General features: G+C 34.7%; 2 protein-coding genes across 3 annotated transcripts; one reads left to right on the top strand and one right to left on the bottom strand.

Moving 5' to 3' along the window:
- Positions 1-400: 400 nt before the first annotated feature.
- LOC107561865 (centrosomal protein of 41 kDa-like) lies at positions 401-5,690 on the top strand. Of its 2 annotated transcripts, XM_016246380.1 has the most exons (8): positions 401-464; positions 894-1,044; positions 1,368-1,537; positions 1,650-1,717; positions 2,271-2,385; positions 3,627-3,842; positions 4,527-4,582; positions 4,670-5,690. In XM_016246380.1, the coding sequence occupies exons 1-8, from the start codon at positions 449-451 to the stop codon at positions 4,694-4,696; spliced, it is 819 nt and encodes a 272-aa protein (XP_016101866.1). In that variant the 5' UTR covers positions 401-448; the 3' UTR covers positions 4,697-5,690. The 2 variants fall into 2 exon arrangements, with proteins under 2 accessions (XP_016101866.1, XP_016101865.1); XM_016246379.1 differs by having other exon boundaries at positions 4,527-5,690.
- Positions 5,691-8,238: 2,548 nt separating this feature from the next.
- Positions 8,239-11,971, bottom strand: cpa1 (carboxypeptidase A1 (pancreatic)). Its single transcript, XM_016246378.1, has 11 exons — positions 11,899-11,971; positions 11,563-11,641; positions 11,323-11,457; positions 11,058-11,156; positions 10,755-10,856; positions 9,457-9,555; positions 9,255-9,365; positions 9,061-9,151; positions 8,774-8,973; positions 8,605-8,689; positions 8,239-8,500 (listed from the first exon to the last, which is right to left on the bottom strand). Exons 1-11 carry the CDS (start codon positions 11,961-11,963, stop codon positions 8,313-8,315), a joined length of 1,254 nt encoding a protein of 417 aa, XP_016101864.1. The 5' UTR covers positions 11,964-11,971; the 3' UTR covers positions 8,239-8,312.
- Between the last annotated feature and the right edge of the window lie 2,092 nt (positions 11,972-14,063).

Here is a 14,063-nt window from a genome sequence, read left to right as displayed (position 1 = left end):
GCTTTCATGACCACTGATGCTCTATTAAACTCAATGTTTGTTTCATAGACATCATGTTCTCAGAATATGATGAGCCACCGGTTACACTGATCCCCAAAACAAAAGAGACAAAACACTCATTATTTCATTTAGCACTCATTTTTATACAAACCCGATTCCAAAAAAGTTGGGACACTGTACAAATTGTGAATAAAAACAGAATGCAATGATGTGGAAGAAATTAATTTGAAATAATTTTTTGTAACATTATAAATGCCTTTACTGTGTTTTGCCTTTAATGTTTTCATTTATTTTACTAAAAATCTTTGACCACAAACTTTTGAACAGAGTTGTATTTTAATATATTCCTGAATATATGCTTTTATTTTTTTATATGTCTTATATATATTTTTTCCAGGTAATCCAAGTTGCTTCAGTGTCAGATCAGAATGATAACATTAAAGATGAAATGGTGGGATTAGAAGGTAAGAGTTTAATTTCTCTTTTATGTTACTCTTTTTTATTTTTTTTATTATTATTCTTAGTTTTTCTGACATCAGTATTATTATATTATATCTTAACGCTTTTGTGAACAAACAAAAAGTCTGGGAGAAAGCAATAATTTTGCAAGTGAGCACAAAGTTTCTTGGTGTAATGGAATACTTTTGTGCGAGAAAGCAAAAGTTGTGTGAGCAAATAAAGTCATCAGGTGAACACAAAAGTTTAAAAGTTTGCAATTGAACTAAAAATGTATCTGGGAAATTAAATATTTGTGAGCGCAATGGGTGGGTGGAAAATTTTAGTGCATTTTTTTCCATCACCATGTTGCCTTAGGGGCTCCATACTTCAGCAAATGCATAGAAACTCCCTGACAATCATTTGTGGTTATTTTCATTTTTTGTATATAATTTCAGATGATGTTTCAATATTCTCTGCTTCCCCGGGCCTCGATCGTCTCTCTGATCAGACGAATGGCTCCCCCCAGCCGACGCTTTTTTCTCCACAGAGTATCAACAATGATGAATCCGGCGACAATGCATTTTCTCCTAGATCTACACTCCAAAGGTAGCCGAATCACCTTTGTGTTTGTAACAAGCACATAAAGCTATCTCTTTAATTCAACCAGCCACATCCGAATATTATTTTATGCATCTAACTAATGCCCCCTCTAACATTTCCTCTATTGTGCGCTCACAAGAGCTCTGATTGGCCGGGCTGCTTTCTCATGTTCTCAAGCTCCATTGAGCTTGTTTAGGGGCAGCCACTGCAATCAGACTCTGTCCTCAGAGACCCTGTGGGGGGGAAAACAATGAGATCTAGCCTGTAACAGTGAGAACCCCTGACTGTCCTCACTCGGTGTAACTGAGAATCTCTGGGCTCACTCATAGTGTCATCAGTGGCGTGGGAGAAATGGATCTGGACAAGAATGGACAGAAGAGCATCCAAAACTCTCCAGTTTCTACCTCCAACATCACAGAGTGCCCCTACCCCGACTGCCCATATCTGTTGCTTGATGTGCGGGACAGAGAACAGTATGACCAGTGCCATATTATCAGTGGTAGGAAACTTACCTGGAAACTGTATTTTGCTCAAAGAATAAAAGACATTAAAAGCATTCATATTAATATTAATGTTATCTGTTAATAATTGTATCTGTTGTTTGCTTACAGCATATAGTTACCCCATTGCGACCTTATCAAGGACAATGAACCCATACACGAAAGAAGTTCTCGATTATGTATCCTTTTATCCCTGAAATGTGAATTTGACAATGTTTGTTCTCTGTTGAATCATATTGCAAACCTATACTACACATGTAATAAACTTTAGCACAATAAATAAATAAGTAAATAATATATTTTAAATATATAATTATATTTATTTATTGTGCATGTATGAACTTTTATAATTTGTATTTATTATTCATTAATTAGAACTCAAACTCTTATATGTATTATGAATGATCATATATAAATAAATTATATATATATAACATATATGATCATTATATGAAAAAAATATATATGTATATAATAAATAATAATTTGTGAAGAAATACATGAATAATTTATTTCATGCATGAACAGTGAATAAATAAAATATTTATTCTGCATTCATTAATAGATAGGATTGGAACTTGGATTGGTCTCTTGAAATTGTAAAAAACAAATGTTGAGAAAAAAAAAATCAAATCACACTGTTATTGTGTTTTAATGATTAAGGATATGTCATTTCAATTTCTTGTGTACTCATGCCCATTGCTAGTGTTAAAATCTTTTACAACTGTGCAGAAAAATGCATCAGGGAAGATCATAATTTTGTATGATGAGGATGAGAGGATTGCAAGTCAAGCCGCCACCACCATGTGCGAGAGAGGCTTCGAGAATCTCTTCATGTTGTCAGGGGGTGAGTCAGACAAGAGACCGATAGCAAACAGAAGTCCATCATGAAAAAAACAAATCAGGGAAGGGAAAATAAGAAGTTCCTTTTCAGATTAATATTAGTGCTGTCAAACGATTAATCACAATTAATCGCATCCAAAATAAACGTTTTTGTTTACATAATATATGTATGTGTGCTGTGTATATTTATTATGTATATATAACTACACACACATGTATATATTTCAGAAAAATATGTAATGCTTATATATTAAATACATTTATTTATAATATAGATTATATGAATATAGACATGTAAATATTTTCAAAATATACTGTACGTGTGTGTATTTATATATAAATATACACAGAACACACACATATTTTATACAAACAAAAACTTTTATTTTGTATGTGATTAATCGCGATTAATCACATACAAAATAAAAGTTTTTGTTTGTATAAAATATGTGTGTGTTCTGTGTATATTTATATATAAATATACACAGAACACACACATATTTTATACAAACAAAAACTTTTATTTTGTATGTGATTAATCGCGATTAATCACATACAAAATAAAAGTTTTTGTTTGTATAAAATATGTGTGTGTTCTGTGTATATTTATATATAAATATACACAGAACACACACATATTTTATACAAACAAAAACTTTTATTTTGTATGTGATTAATCGCGATTAATCACATACAAAATAAAAGTTTTTGTTTGTATAAAATATGTGTGTGTTCTGTGTATATTTATATATAAATATACACAGAACACACACATATTTTATACAAACAAAAACTTTTATTTTGTATGTGATTAATCGCGATTAATCACATACAAAATAAAAGTTTTTGTTTGTATAAAATATGTGTGTGTTCTGTGTATATTTATATATAAATATACACAGAACACACACATATTTTATACAAACAAAAACTTTTATTTTGTATGTGATTAATCGCGATTAATCACATACAAAATAAAAGTTTTTGTTTGTATAAAATATGTGTGTGTTCTGTGTATATTTATATATAAATATACACAGAACACACACATATTTTATACAAACAAAAACTTTTATTTTGTATGTGATTAATCGCGATTAATCGTTTGACAGCACTAATTTATATATTTATAAATAGATCATTGAAGTCTCAGGGATCTCTAATACATACATGTGGGTTCATCCTGTCAGTATGATGTATTTAATGGAATTTATTCATTAACTTCTCTTTTCCTTTCTCAAAAAGGTTTAAAAGTGGTTGCTCAGAAGTTCCCTGAGGGAATGACAACTGGCTTTATTCCCATTTCCTGTCTGCCGTCACCCTCGGGACCTGGAGATCGTAAGCGATCGGTTCCACAGCAGACGTCACAGCCAGCAGAAAAAAAGTGGCGGTTCACCTCAGAAGACCTCAGCAAAATCCAGCATTACCTAGAGGAAGCGTACATACCCAGTGAGCCCAGCAGTGAGTCATCATTTCAAATCTGATCAAACCAACATATCCATTTTCACTGCATTACGAACAATTTACCAGTAGATGGTAACACGGCCATCTCAGCATGCTTCTTTGAGCCACACTTACATACAATATATGTCAAGTCAAGTCAAGTCACCTTTATTTATATAGCGCTTTTAACAATACAGATTGTGTCAAAGCAACTGAACAGCATTAATTAGGAAAATAGTGTCAATAATGCAAAATGACAATAGTAAACACTAATTTTTCAGTTAAAGTTCATCATTGAATTCAGTGATGTCAACATTCAGCTCAGTTAAATAATATCTTTGCAATCATGTCAACGATATCGCTGGAAATGAAGTGTCCCCATATGTAATATATGTTTATCTTATGCTCATCAGGGCTGCATATATGTGACAGTAATATTGTGAAAAATTATTGAAGATTAAAATAACTCTTTTCTATTTGAATGTATTTTAAAAGGTAGATTATTTCTGTGATGGCAAACCTGATTTTTTTCCGCAGCCATTACGCCAGTCTTTAGTGTCACATGGTCTTTCAGAAATCATTCTAATATGCTAATTTGCTGCCATAATTATTATTATCAAATATTATTAATGCTCAGTTTTAAATAATGTGTATATTTTTTACTCTTTACTATTGTGATCATTATTTTTTCCCCGATTTTAGGTCGTCTCAGCAGCAGAATGTCCACTAGCAGCGCTCGCTCCAAAGCATCTACAGTTCGGAGCAGTCGACAAGGCTCGTCCATAGCAGGATCAGAAAGTGCTCGTTCACAGAGTAGTCGACCTTGGAAATAACCCTCAGTTTCACCTTCATCATTGTCATCTTCACTCTAATGCAAATAAAGCCTTTATATTTTACTTTTGCAGGATTCCTGTGAACATGGACACTCTAAACTACTGTTTTTTTGTTTTGTTTTTAAGTTCACTCTTATTATGCCACATGCACATTCTCAGAACTACACTGGGAGAAACTGAACATTTCTTGGTTCTGGTAGTACACACAAATGGCACTGTTTTATTATTATTTCAGTTTATTCACAAATCTTTGCACTGCAGACTCCAAATCCAAACTACATGTTTAAGATCTAAATCTGTTTCTGATTTGCCACTGTACACTTTTTGGCATCAATGGCCATTAATACTATAATGATGGTACAAAATGTCTAGGGTTTAGCATCTTATCCCTTTTAATGCACATGTAGGTTCTTCTATATGTTATGTAAGTAACAAGCAGGACTTAGTGGAAGGACTCCACTTCTTGGTGATCATCGTTTTTTGCTTTAACTGTGCTATGACATGATCTGTTCATTGAGCATGCTGTATGTTTATGTGCTCAGTAGGTACAGTATGTATGCCGCAGTGCTTTAGAAATATTTTAGATGTGCTGATCTTGCCTTAAAGCCAGAGCTTCTCTGTTTGTTCAGTGCATTTATTTTAATGGTCAATGCTTTCCAAGCCAGTGCGTAATTTTTCTTTCATAATCGGCATCTACTGAACTGTGATTTGAATGTTATGAATTGTAGATGCTATTGCGGGCATTAATGAAGATGATGTTTCTGTGTGAAACTTTGCTTTGTCTGTTGCAGAGCCTGATGAAGGAACTTAAAGTGCATTTATTGCAGTCATTGTATATGGAATGTGTACATGAAGTGGTAGAAAGTGCTTTGTTTGGCCTTTGTTGTCTGTGCTTATTGACTGAAATCAGTTATCCCTGTTCTATGGTATAGACTTTGTTTTATTGACCAATTAAGTAATTTAATTTAATCTATACAATGAAAACCTGGTTTGTTACTTTGTATTAAAGGCTGAATAAAAGTCAATTTTATATCGCGTAGACCCAAGTGATACCTACATGATTTTGTAAGAATAGCCTATTTGTCATGTATGTACAGAGCAACACATATCATTTTTGACAGGAATGAAAACAAAGCTGTGAGGGATAGAAAATCCGTGTATCATTCGATCATTCGTTTTTTTATTTAATATTGAAAGTAGAAAAATTAGAAAACGGCTCCTTTTTCGTTTTTTTGTTTTTTTCCAAATAAGAATTCAGCTTAAATTTTCGTTTTTCGTTCATGGGTGGAAAAATTAATAAACAGCTTGAATATTCGATTTCTACATGTGGGCGGAATTAAACACCCCTTTCTGCTGATTGGTCAGCCGAAGATCAAACCGTGCCGTCATCAGTTCTTCTGCAGTATCATGCAGCAGAATAATAGTCCTCCACTGCTGCAGTTGTATGGATTCTTAACACATTTATTGCAACTACATTTCATCTTTTTTCATCAAACAAACAGGCTAATAAATAGCTCAACACAACTGGTACCGGGGCAGAGTCTAGACGGCTTTCTTCTGTGTAGATATAAATTCTATTCTTTGCATCAGCTGGGCATGGCAGGGTATGATATGACAGCTGTCATAGCCTACCCTGCTCACCCAGTAAGTCTGTTTGTTTAATTAAGAAATTAATTAATTCGTTTCAAACTAAATATTTTAAACACTAAGAAAGAAAGGAAAGAATAAAAAATTGGCTTGGGTATTCATTTTTCCACCCATGAAAAAGAAAAAAAAAAAACGAAAAAGGATCAGTTTTCACATTTTTCTACTTTCAATATTAAATCAAAAAACGAATGATCGAATGATACACGGATTATAGAAGTACAATCAATGGATTGTACAGACGTTTAACAACATACCAATTATTCAGATGGCTAAACGCTAGTCATCTGATTTTTTTTTCTTCAAAACTGGTCATAGCTTTTTGAAATCATTTGCAAATAGGTTGGTCTAACTTGAATCAGAGCATGTGAGCGAAGCGGAGCGGTGTGACGCTCTATGGACGCGCGCTCCGCTCAGTAGCTCTAACCGCACAAGCAAGCGCTCCGTTAATATTCCGCTCACGCTCACCGTGAACCAGTTCCCGCTCAGATCCCGCTCCGACATAACATTTCTCTAGTAGGCCTAATTGTTTACTGTTTGTAACGAAATTCTTGGATTGAACAATTAGTTTCTACGACGTCAGCAGGTTTTATTCTTTTTGAAATTAATTTATTATTATTTATTAATTTTAAGTAATAATGATTTTAATAAGTAATTACGAAATATAATAATTCGTTCCACGATTTAGGCCTACTAAAACCAGAGAATGAACGAATTAACGAACGAATGAATTCGTGGCAGCTAAGCCTAAACAAGAGAACAAATACTTAATTCGTGGCCATAATGTAGTCCTAGCATAAAAGAGAACTAGCCTATTCTAAATTCGTTGGCCGTGATTGTCTGCATGTCATGATCGGGGCTCTGTACAACCGAATATAACCTTAGATTACCTGTTTATTCCTTTATTATGGTATGTAACTAGCTCACCTTTTGCGGCACCATGTTTGCGTAGCACATCCTCGTGCTTTCTGGCAATGTGCCGCTTCAGATTCCAATATGAATCTTTACTAACTCTCCCCGCACTCCCTCTCAGTTTCTTCTCCCTGCTCATTCTTAACTTCAATTTTTTACTTTACATTTATGTATAAGGCTTGCAACTTCGTTGAAACAATATCTGAACTCCATAACTGCTCTACTATTCTCGATCTCTACAGATTCTGGATCTCGAACAAGCAAATCACCAAACGGCATTCTGGGTTGAGCGAGCGGCGCTGAGCATATTGAGCGAGCGGAGCGGAATCTTCAGAAAGGCGCTCTGCGCTCTTAAGGAAATATTACCACTCGCTCCCCGCTCCGCTCCTACTCCACTCTGCTCACATGCTCTGACTTGAATCCTATAAGTACAATTTCCCATTGGGTAACTGCTTGTAGATCAAACTAATTCTTAAGACACTTTACAGTGGCTATGTTTATGCAACTGGCCCCTGAATTAGGACCTTCAGACGTCCTATACGACTCTCTGGAATTGTACTCGATTTTGATTGGTCAGTTGCGCTATTCAGCGATAATTGTTACTTTTATTTTGCCACTTCCTCAGTTGTAGTGAAAATGGCCCCAGAGGACTTTAAGATTAATATTACTGTACGTTTCAGTGCAGTCTTGTTGCTAAGCCATATTTTATATCAATCTTTCTACTGAAGTGAAAATAGCCTCAGAGGACTCTAATATTAATATTACTTTAATGTTGTAGTGTTCGTCGTTGCTACGCCTTATGTTTTGCACAATGTATGGAAATATTTTTAAGCAGAAGCTTTAAAAGAAAATACAGGTAAGATTATAAAAACTTTTAACACAAATCAATGTTTCATGTCAGTGTAGGCCTATTCATCTATTAAGAGGCAATGTAATAAAATGGATAATCTACAATCTGACAGTCATTATGGCAATAAAAAAACCTTTTTTGCCATATTGACCCGCTCACCGTACATTATCTGACGCTTATGCAACATTGATTAAGTGTCTTTTATTAACACTCTTTTATGAAGTTTGGCTCAGAAGCATTGTTATATGTTTAATATGGATTATTCCTGGTGTGCTCCATGATGGCCATCAGGGCCAGCCAGGTCTCCTCAGCAGTGGGGACGATCTGATTGGCAGGCAGGAGGAAACCATAGCGGCCAGTGTCTCTCAGCTCAAAGGTGTAGGAGTACTTGATGCCCTGTTCATAGGTCCAGTCAATAGTGATTCCATCAGCTTGGTCTGAGAGCAGAGAGATAGCAATGAGATTATAAATATTAGTCATTCTGACACACACTGTAATATTGACAAAATTAGAGCCTTAGGTTAATTGTAAATGTACTTACAGATGGTAGTAATGACACTGCCATATGTGTAGGCAGTGTTATGTAAAGACTGGAGTTCAGAGACGGCCTTTCTGGCGAGTTCATGCTGAAGAGACAATAAAGAATTATTATATTTGAACAGATCTATCATGTTAACAGTATCCAGATCAACATGTTTCCACATGCGTACCAGTTCAGCCTGGTCCTTTGCAGGAGTGCTTGTGTATCCGTATGGATAGAGGAGCATCTGGGAATAGCTGTGGATGGACAAAAAGGCCTTGAGTTTGCCGTGAGATTTCACAAAGTCCACAATGGCCTTGACCTCAGGCTCAGAATGAACGCTGGGACCATGGTAGGTCTGAGAGCATGGGTTGCTGCTGGCACCAGACCCTGTAGATGAAAAAATATTACATATCATTGGGATGTACAGTATAAATACATCAGAACCCCAATATCCCAAACAAAGCTACATCTCACCTCCAAAGCCAACTTCCCAGTTCCTGTTGGGGTCAACGCCAACACAGCTGGAGCCAGGGTTTGGCTTTCTGGTTTTACGCCACATGCGGTCCTTAACCAACCAACCAAACAATTGGATTACACAAGAAAGAGGGCAAATTTTATTACAATTGAGATTAGCTTTCAATTTGAAGTCTTCCAGGCATCAGACTCACATTGCTGTGGGTGTATGCGAAACCATCAGGATTGGCGATGATCTCCAAGAAGATATCATAGTTGTTAAGGATGTCGGTGAGGACGGGGTCACGTCCATAATCGGTCACGATCTATGCAATAGAAAACACAAGTGGGAAAGTTGTTGACCAGTAGTTTTGTGGTAGTGGACTGAGTAGATTGTGTTTCATAATTTCAGTTGACCTTTTTGGCAGACCAGATTGCGCTGGCCGGTGTAATCCATTCTCGGGAGTGGATGCCATTGTCGATCCAGATACCTGGACGGTTCGCTCCAGTGCTGAACTGAATGACAGGATATTAGTCATATTGAACCAATGGAAATATTCATTTATTCTGACCTTTAAATTGCATACACTCTTAAATGTATAGGTTCTTTACTAGCACTGATGGTTCCATTAAGAACTTTGAACATTCATGGAGCCTTTCCATTTCACAAAAAAAGTTCTATATAGTGGGAAAAGGTTCTTTAGATTATTGATTAATTCTTCACACTAAAAAAAAAATGGTTCTTTTAAGTGCTGTTATCAGAAACATTTTTTGAAGGAACCCAAAATGAACCCAACGCCCCACATTTTTTCCATTGTATCGCTACCCCTAACTTTTATTTTTAATAAGTGTAGTGTAGGCTGCATGCGCATGTTCATGAGAGAGTGGCATTCCAGCGGATGACTTAGGATGTGGGCGTAGCCTAAACTAGTCTCACGAGAACCAAGTTTTGTTTCTCTTGGCTTATATCGAACTCCTCTTGCCTTTATATTTTTTTACAAATCATCGTTTTGTACTTCTAATTTGTGTCTTGTGTTTTGTTTTGCTCTCTCCTCTCCGCTTTCTCATTCGTCACCGCATTCGCTTACGTCCTTAGCTGGAACGCTACTCTCTCGTAAACTTGCATACGGCAGTTAGCAGAAGCTAGAGATTACGGTTTATAAAGTTTTAACTATGGATATTTGTCTTACACAAATGCATCGATTCGCTTCAGAAGGCCTTTATAAACCCCCCGGAGCCGTGTGAAGCACTTTTTATGATGGATGGATGCACTTTATTGGACTTCAAAATCTCAACAGCCATTCACTGCCATTATAAAGCTTGGAAAAGCCAGGACATTTAGGATGGCTTGAGGGTGAATAAATCATGGGGTTCACTATCTTTTTAATTGATTAGAATCATGGCATAATCGCAATATTTATCGCAATAGTAGCTTGTACGCAAAATTTGCTAATGAAACGCATGATTCATACTTCATGGACTCACCAAAGATTTGGTATTTTTTGATATACAATTATCAGCATATGATTTGGGACACACTAATATGGCATATTATGTATTATAGATAATATGCAAATTGGGATTTAATAATTAATTTCCACTAACACTGACTGAAGTATAATTAATGTCCAAAAATAAAAATAGTTTCCTAATAGTAAAGTAAGCATGCTTAAAGAATACCATAAGACTGTTATTGATCATGAGTCATGACCTACCTTCAGGACATCCAAGGAGCGGCCCTCGTAGCTCTTACCAATCTCAATTTTGCTGACCAGATTACTGTTCTCTGCTACAAGCATGTCCATGAAAGAATTAATCTGAGAGAAACATGGTGAAGATCAAATGATTGAGAATGGTTTGTGGGCTGTGCTGGTTTATAAACAACACACTGAACTCTAGTCAGAAACACATTTGACGCGAACCATTTTAAAGCACAATAAAACGTAGTTTATTCTAAAAGGCTGATGTTGAAATTTCAATGTCTTGTACTGATAATGAATTAAAGTTGCACCACTCACAGAGTTCAGATCATGGTATGTGGTGTAAACAAAGTCATCAGTACTTCTTGGAAAGGAACGATATTTCACCATCTCACGTTCCTCATCATCCAGCAAATCCTTATGGTACAGAAAGCCATCAAATAAATATTTTCAACTTAACATTTTGTAATTATTCCTGATAAATACTTATTTAGTGTTATATGCAACTAAATATGATTAAATGTTTCATTCATTTTCATGTTTGTTTGTTTTCCCCCCAAACACAGTTTTGATATATTTCCACCTGGACATTCTCAATCATGACGTGATACGGGATCTGATGGTATGCCAGGAACACCCTGACTGCCTGTAGGCTGTGAAACGGGACATGAACATCCACGGGCAGGGATACGCGAGAGGGCGGCATCCAGTAGTCCAGCTGAACACAGAGCAAAATGTAAGATATATTTTATATTATATATTATAATATAATTCCAACAAATCTGAAACACTGATGATCTGAAACATGATCAATGGGCGTTACTCCGAGTATCTCTTCAGGGAGTTCCTTCAGGAGAGCGATCTGCTCTGCATCTTGTGCAGTGATCCGAAGAACCTGGTCTCTATAGAGACATTAATACTTAGTGATAATATTCTAAATATTCAGTAGGCCTATTTTGCAAATGTAAATTTTGTTAATCTAAAATGTATGCTTTAGATATCAAAAAGAATAATAGCCAAATTAAGATGTCAGCTTTTTGTCAGTTGTTAGTATATAATAGGACATATGTATTCCAATTCCAACATGTGTTTATATGTGAATGTGAGAATTTGAAAGCAAAAAGTATGAGAAATAGAGATGTAAGATTTGTGAACTCACCCCTCAAAAGTCACTTTGCCAAACACGGCCACAAAAAGAGCGGTTAGAACCAGTAACCCCCTCATCTTGCTGCTTGAAGTAGAGTTTTTCACAGTTAGCGACCACCTTTATATACTAACATGGTGATTATGACTGAGCTAACAGGTCACGGGTCTGACATACCTGCTGCTTTGGTTCTCATAACCTTATAAAACATTGATTGAATTTAAGGGATGAGAACATTGCATCTGTTCTCTCGCCTGTTACTTAATATAGCCACTCAGGGTTTATTGAGAAGAAAACAAGTTGCTGTATTTACAGTATTTTAAATCCTCATACCACAATTCTCTGTCAAATGAGGAACTAAACTGCAAATTCAGTCCACCACAGCTCACATTTTTTATCTTGTCTTTTATGCAAACATACTCATTTGTTCTCTATAATGTTGTTTTAATGATTTGCGAACATTGCTGATGTATGTTTTTGTAGAAATTACGAGAGTGACTTGATCTTGATCATTTTGGAAGCATCAGTCAGAATACATTTAAAATTATTTACTAATCAGTTATGTTTGCACAAAATGCCATAATTTCCAGTAGAAGCACTTATGAATTTATAGCTGCCATGGAGTTACATTATGGCTGGATTATTATTACATATATTATTTGCTGTAACTTCTTTTATTTGACAAAAACTGAAAAGCTGAATCATTAAGAGCAACAATATGGCAGTAAGGTTTTGAAATTATTATTATTTTAATATCATATTATTATTTTCCCCTGAATTTCACATACAGTAGATACTCATAGTTAATTAATGTTTTTATAATTTTTTTTATCTATTATTATTATTATTATTTATTTATTTTTACCAAAAACTGTCGATTTATTTTATTTTTTTATTTTTTTGCGGGTGTGCAAAAAACACCCCCTTCGCATGTGAAATGATCTATCAATCAGTAACAGCCTCTTATGCTTGTACAATGTACAGTGAGGTTAAATACATACTTTTGCTGTAGCAACATATTCATGAATCTGAAGACTTAACTGATCGAGCTCCTGTTGAAAATAAACTTTTCAGGCTTACAGATCTTTTGGAGGAATGTAAAGAGCAGTAACAGCTCAATGCTCTATTCTGTAGCACTAGTTTTTCAAATGTTGAAGAATAAAAAAAATCTGTTCTGCTTTCTGTTCATTACATAATAAATTTCCACCTTACATTACATAAGTACATGATAAATGGACCAACTTTCTAATCTCCCAACAGGTGTCAGACATGTAAATGTGGATGAGTCTGGGTGTTGTCGCAATGTTGCGTGAGTACAGAGTTATTTTTACCGTTAAATGTACAGCATTAGAATTATGCAATATAAATGCCCTTTTTGTGCTTGTGAGGACGTTTTGAGCTCTTTCACTTCAAAACTATAATAAAATTTGATAAAATTGATGTGTTGGTAATTATTTTAATAATATGGCCAATAACTGATAAATGGTCGATATCAAAATGAAAACTGAAAACTAAAATCAATTGTTAAAATCATTCAAAACTAAAATTAAGGCTACAGGTAAATTTGGACATCATAACATTATGATGTATGATGAATAAATAGATATTCATTTTGAGATTTGCTGACATTTAATTGTTATTTAATTATTGGTGTTTTAAAGCTGAACTTTAAGTGAGTGTTAGACAGGGTTATTATAGTTGGCTTAAACTAAAATGTTAACTTAAAATAAAATATATGAAAACTTATGTCAGCTATAATTGCCAAGGCAACATTTCTCATTTTTATTTAGTTTAACTTGATGCAATAAAATGACTAAAACCAAAACCGAAATAAATTGCTAAAACTTTAACTAAAATCAAAATGAAAGCAGGAAATAATAACACAAAATCTAATTCAGAATTTAAATGAATAAATAAATTCATAACTAGCCTATAATAGTATCTCAATGGTGCTAATAACACTGCCAATAGATAATGACAAATGTAATCCAAATGTAGGAAAAGAAGAAATAAGAATGAGTAATTAAATCTCTAATATCGACCCATACTGATCAATTTATAAAATCTCTAGTAACCACCAATACTTCATAGGGTACAGATATATCAGTCAGCATCCAGAGACTTTTCAGGGCTGAACAATATATTCTTTGTAATGTATATTAAAGCAACTTCCATAAAAT

The sequence above is a fragment of the Sinocyclocheilus grahami genome, unplaced genomic scaffold, assembly GCF_001515645.1.
Source record: "Sinocyclocheilus grahami isolate Dianchi unplaced genomic scaffold, SAMN03320097.WGS_v1.1 scaffold795.1, whole genome shotgun sequence".
In the NCBI taxonomy this organism is placed as follows: Eukaryota; Metazoa; Chordata; class Actinopteri; order Cypriniformes; family Cyprinidae; genus Sinocyclocheilus; species Sinocyclocheilus grahami.
The sequence above is the reverse complement of the archived record's forward strand: the minus strand, read 5'-3'. Positions and strand labels throughout refer to the sequence as shown.

Excerpts from the sequence above, each read along its gene's own strand:
- cpa1 (XM_016246378.1), bottom strand. The coding sequence starts at position 11,963 with ATGAGGGGGTTACTGGTTCTAACCGCTCTTTTTGTGGCCGTGTTTGGC. Across the intron at positions 10,857-11,057 it reads CATACCATGATCTGAACTCT|ATTAATTCTTTCATGGACAT; the intron begins GTGAGTGGTGCA and ends TGTTTCTCTCAG. Across the intron at positions 8,690-8,773 it reads CAAAGGACCAGGCTGAACTG|CATGAACTCGCCAGAAAGGC; the intron begins GTACGCATGTGG and ends TTGTCTCTTCAG.
- LOC107561865 (XM_016246379.1), top strand. Across the intron at positions 2,386-3,626 it reads TCTCTTCATGTTGTCAGGGG|GTTTAAAAGTGGTTGCTCAG; the intron begins GTGAGTCAGACA and ends TTTCTCAAAAAG. Across the intron at positions 3,843-4,526 it reads CATACCCAGTGAGCCCAGCA|GTCGTCTCAGCAGCAGAATG; the intron begins GTGAGTCATCAT and ends CCCCGATTTTAG.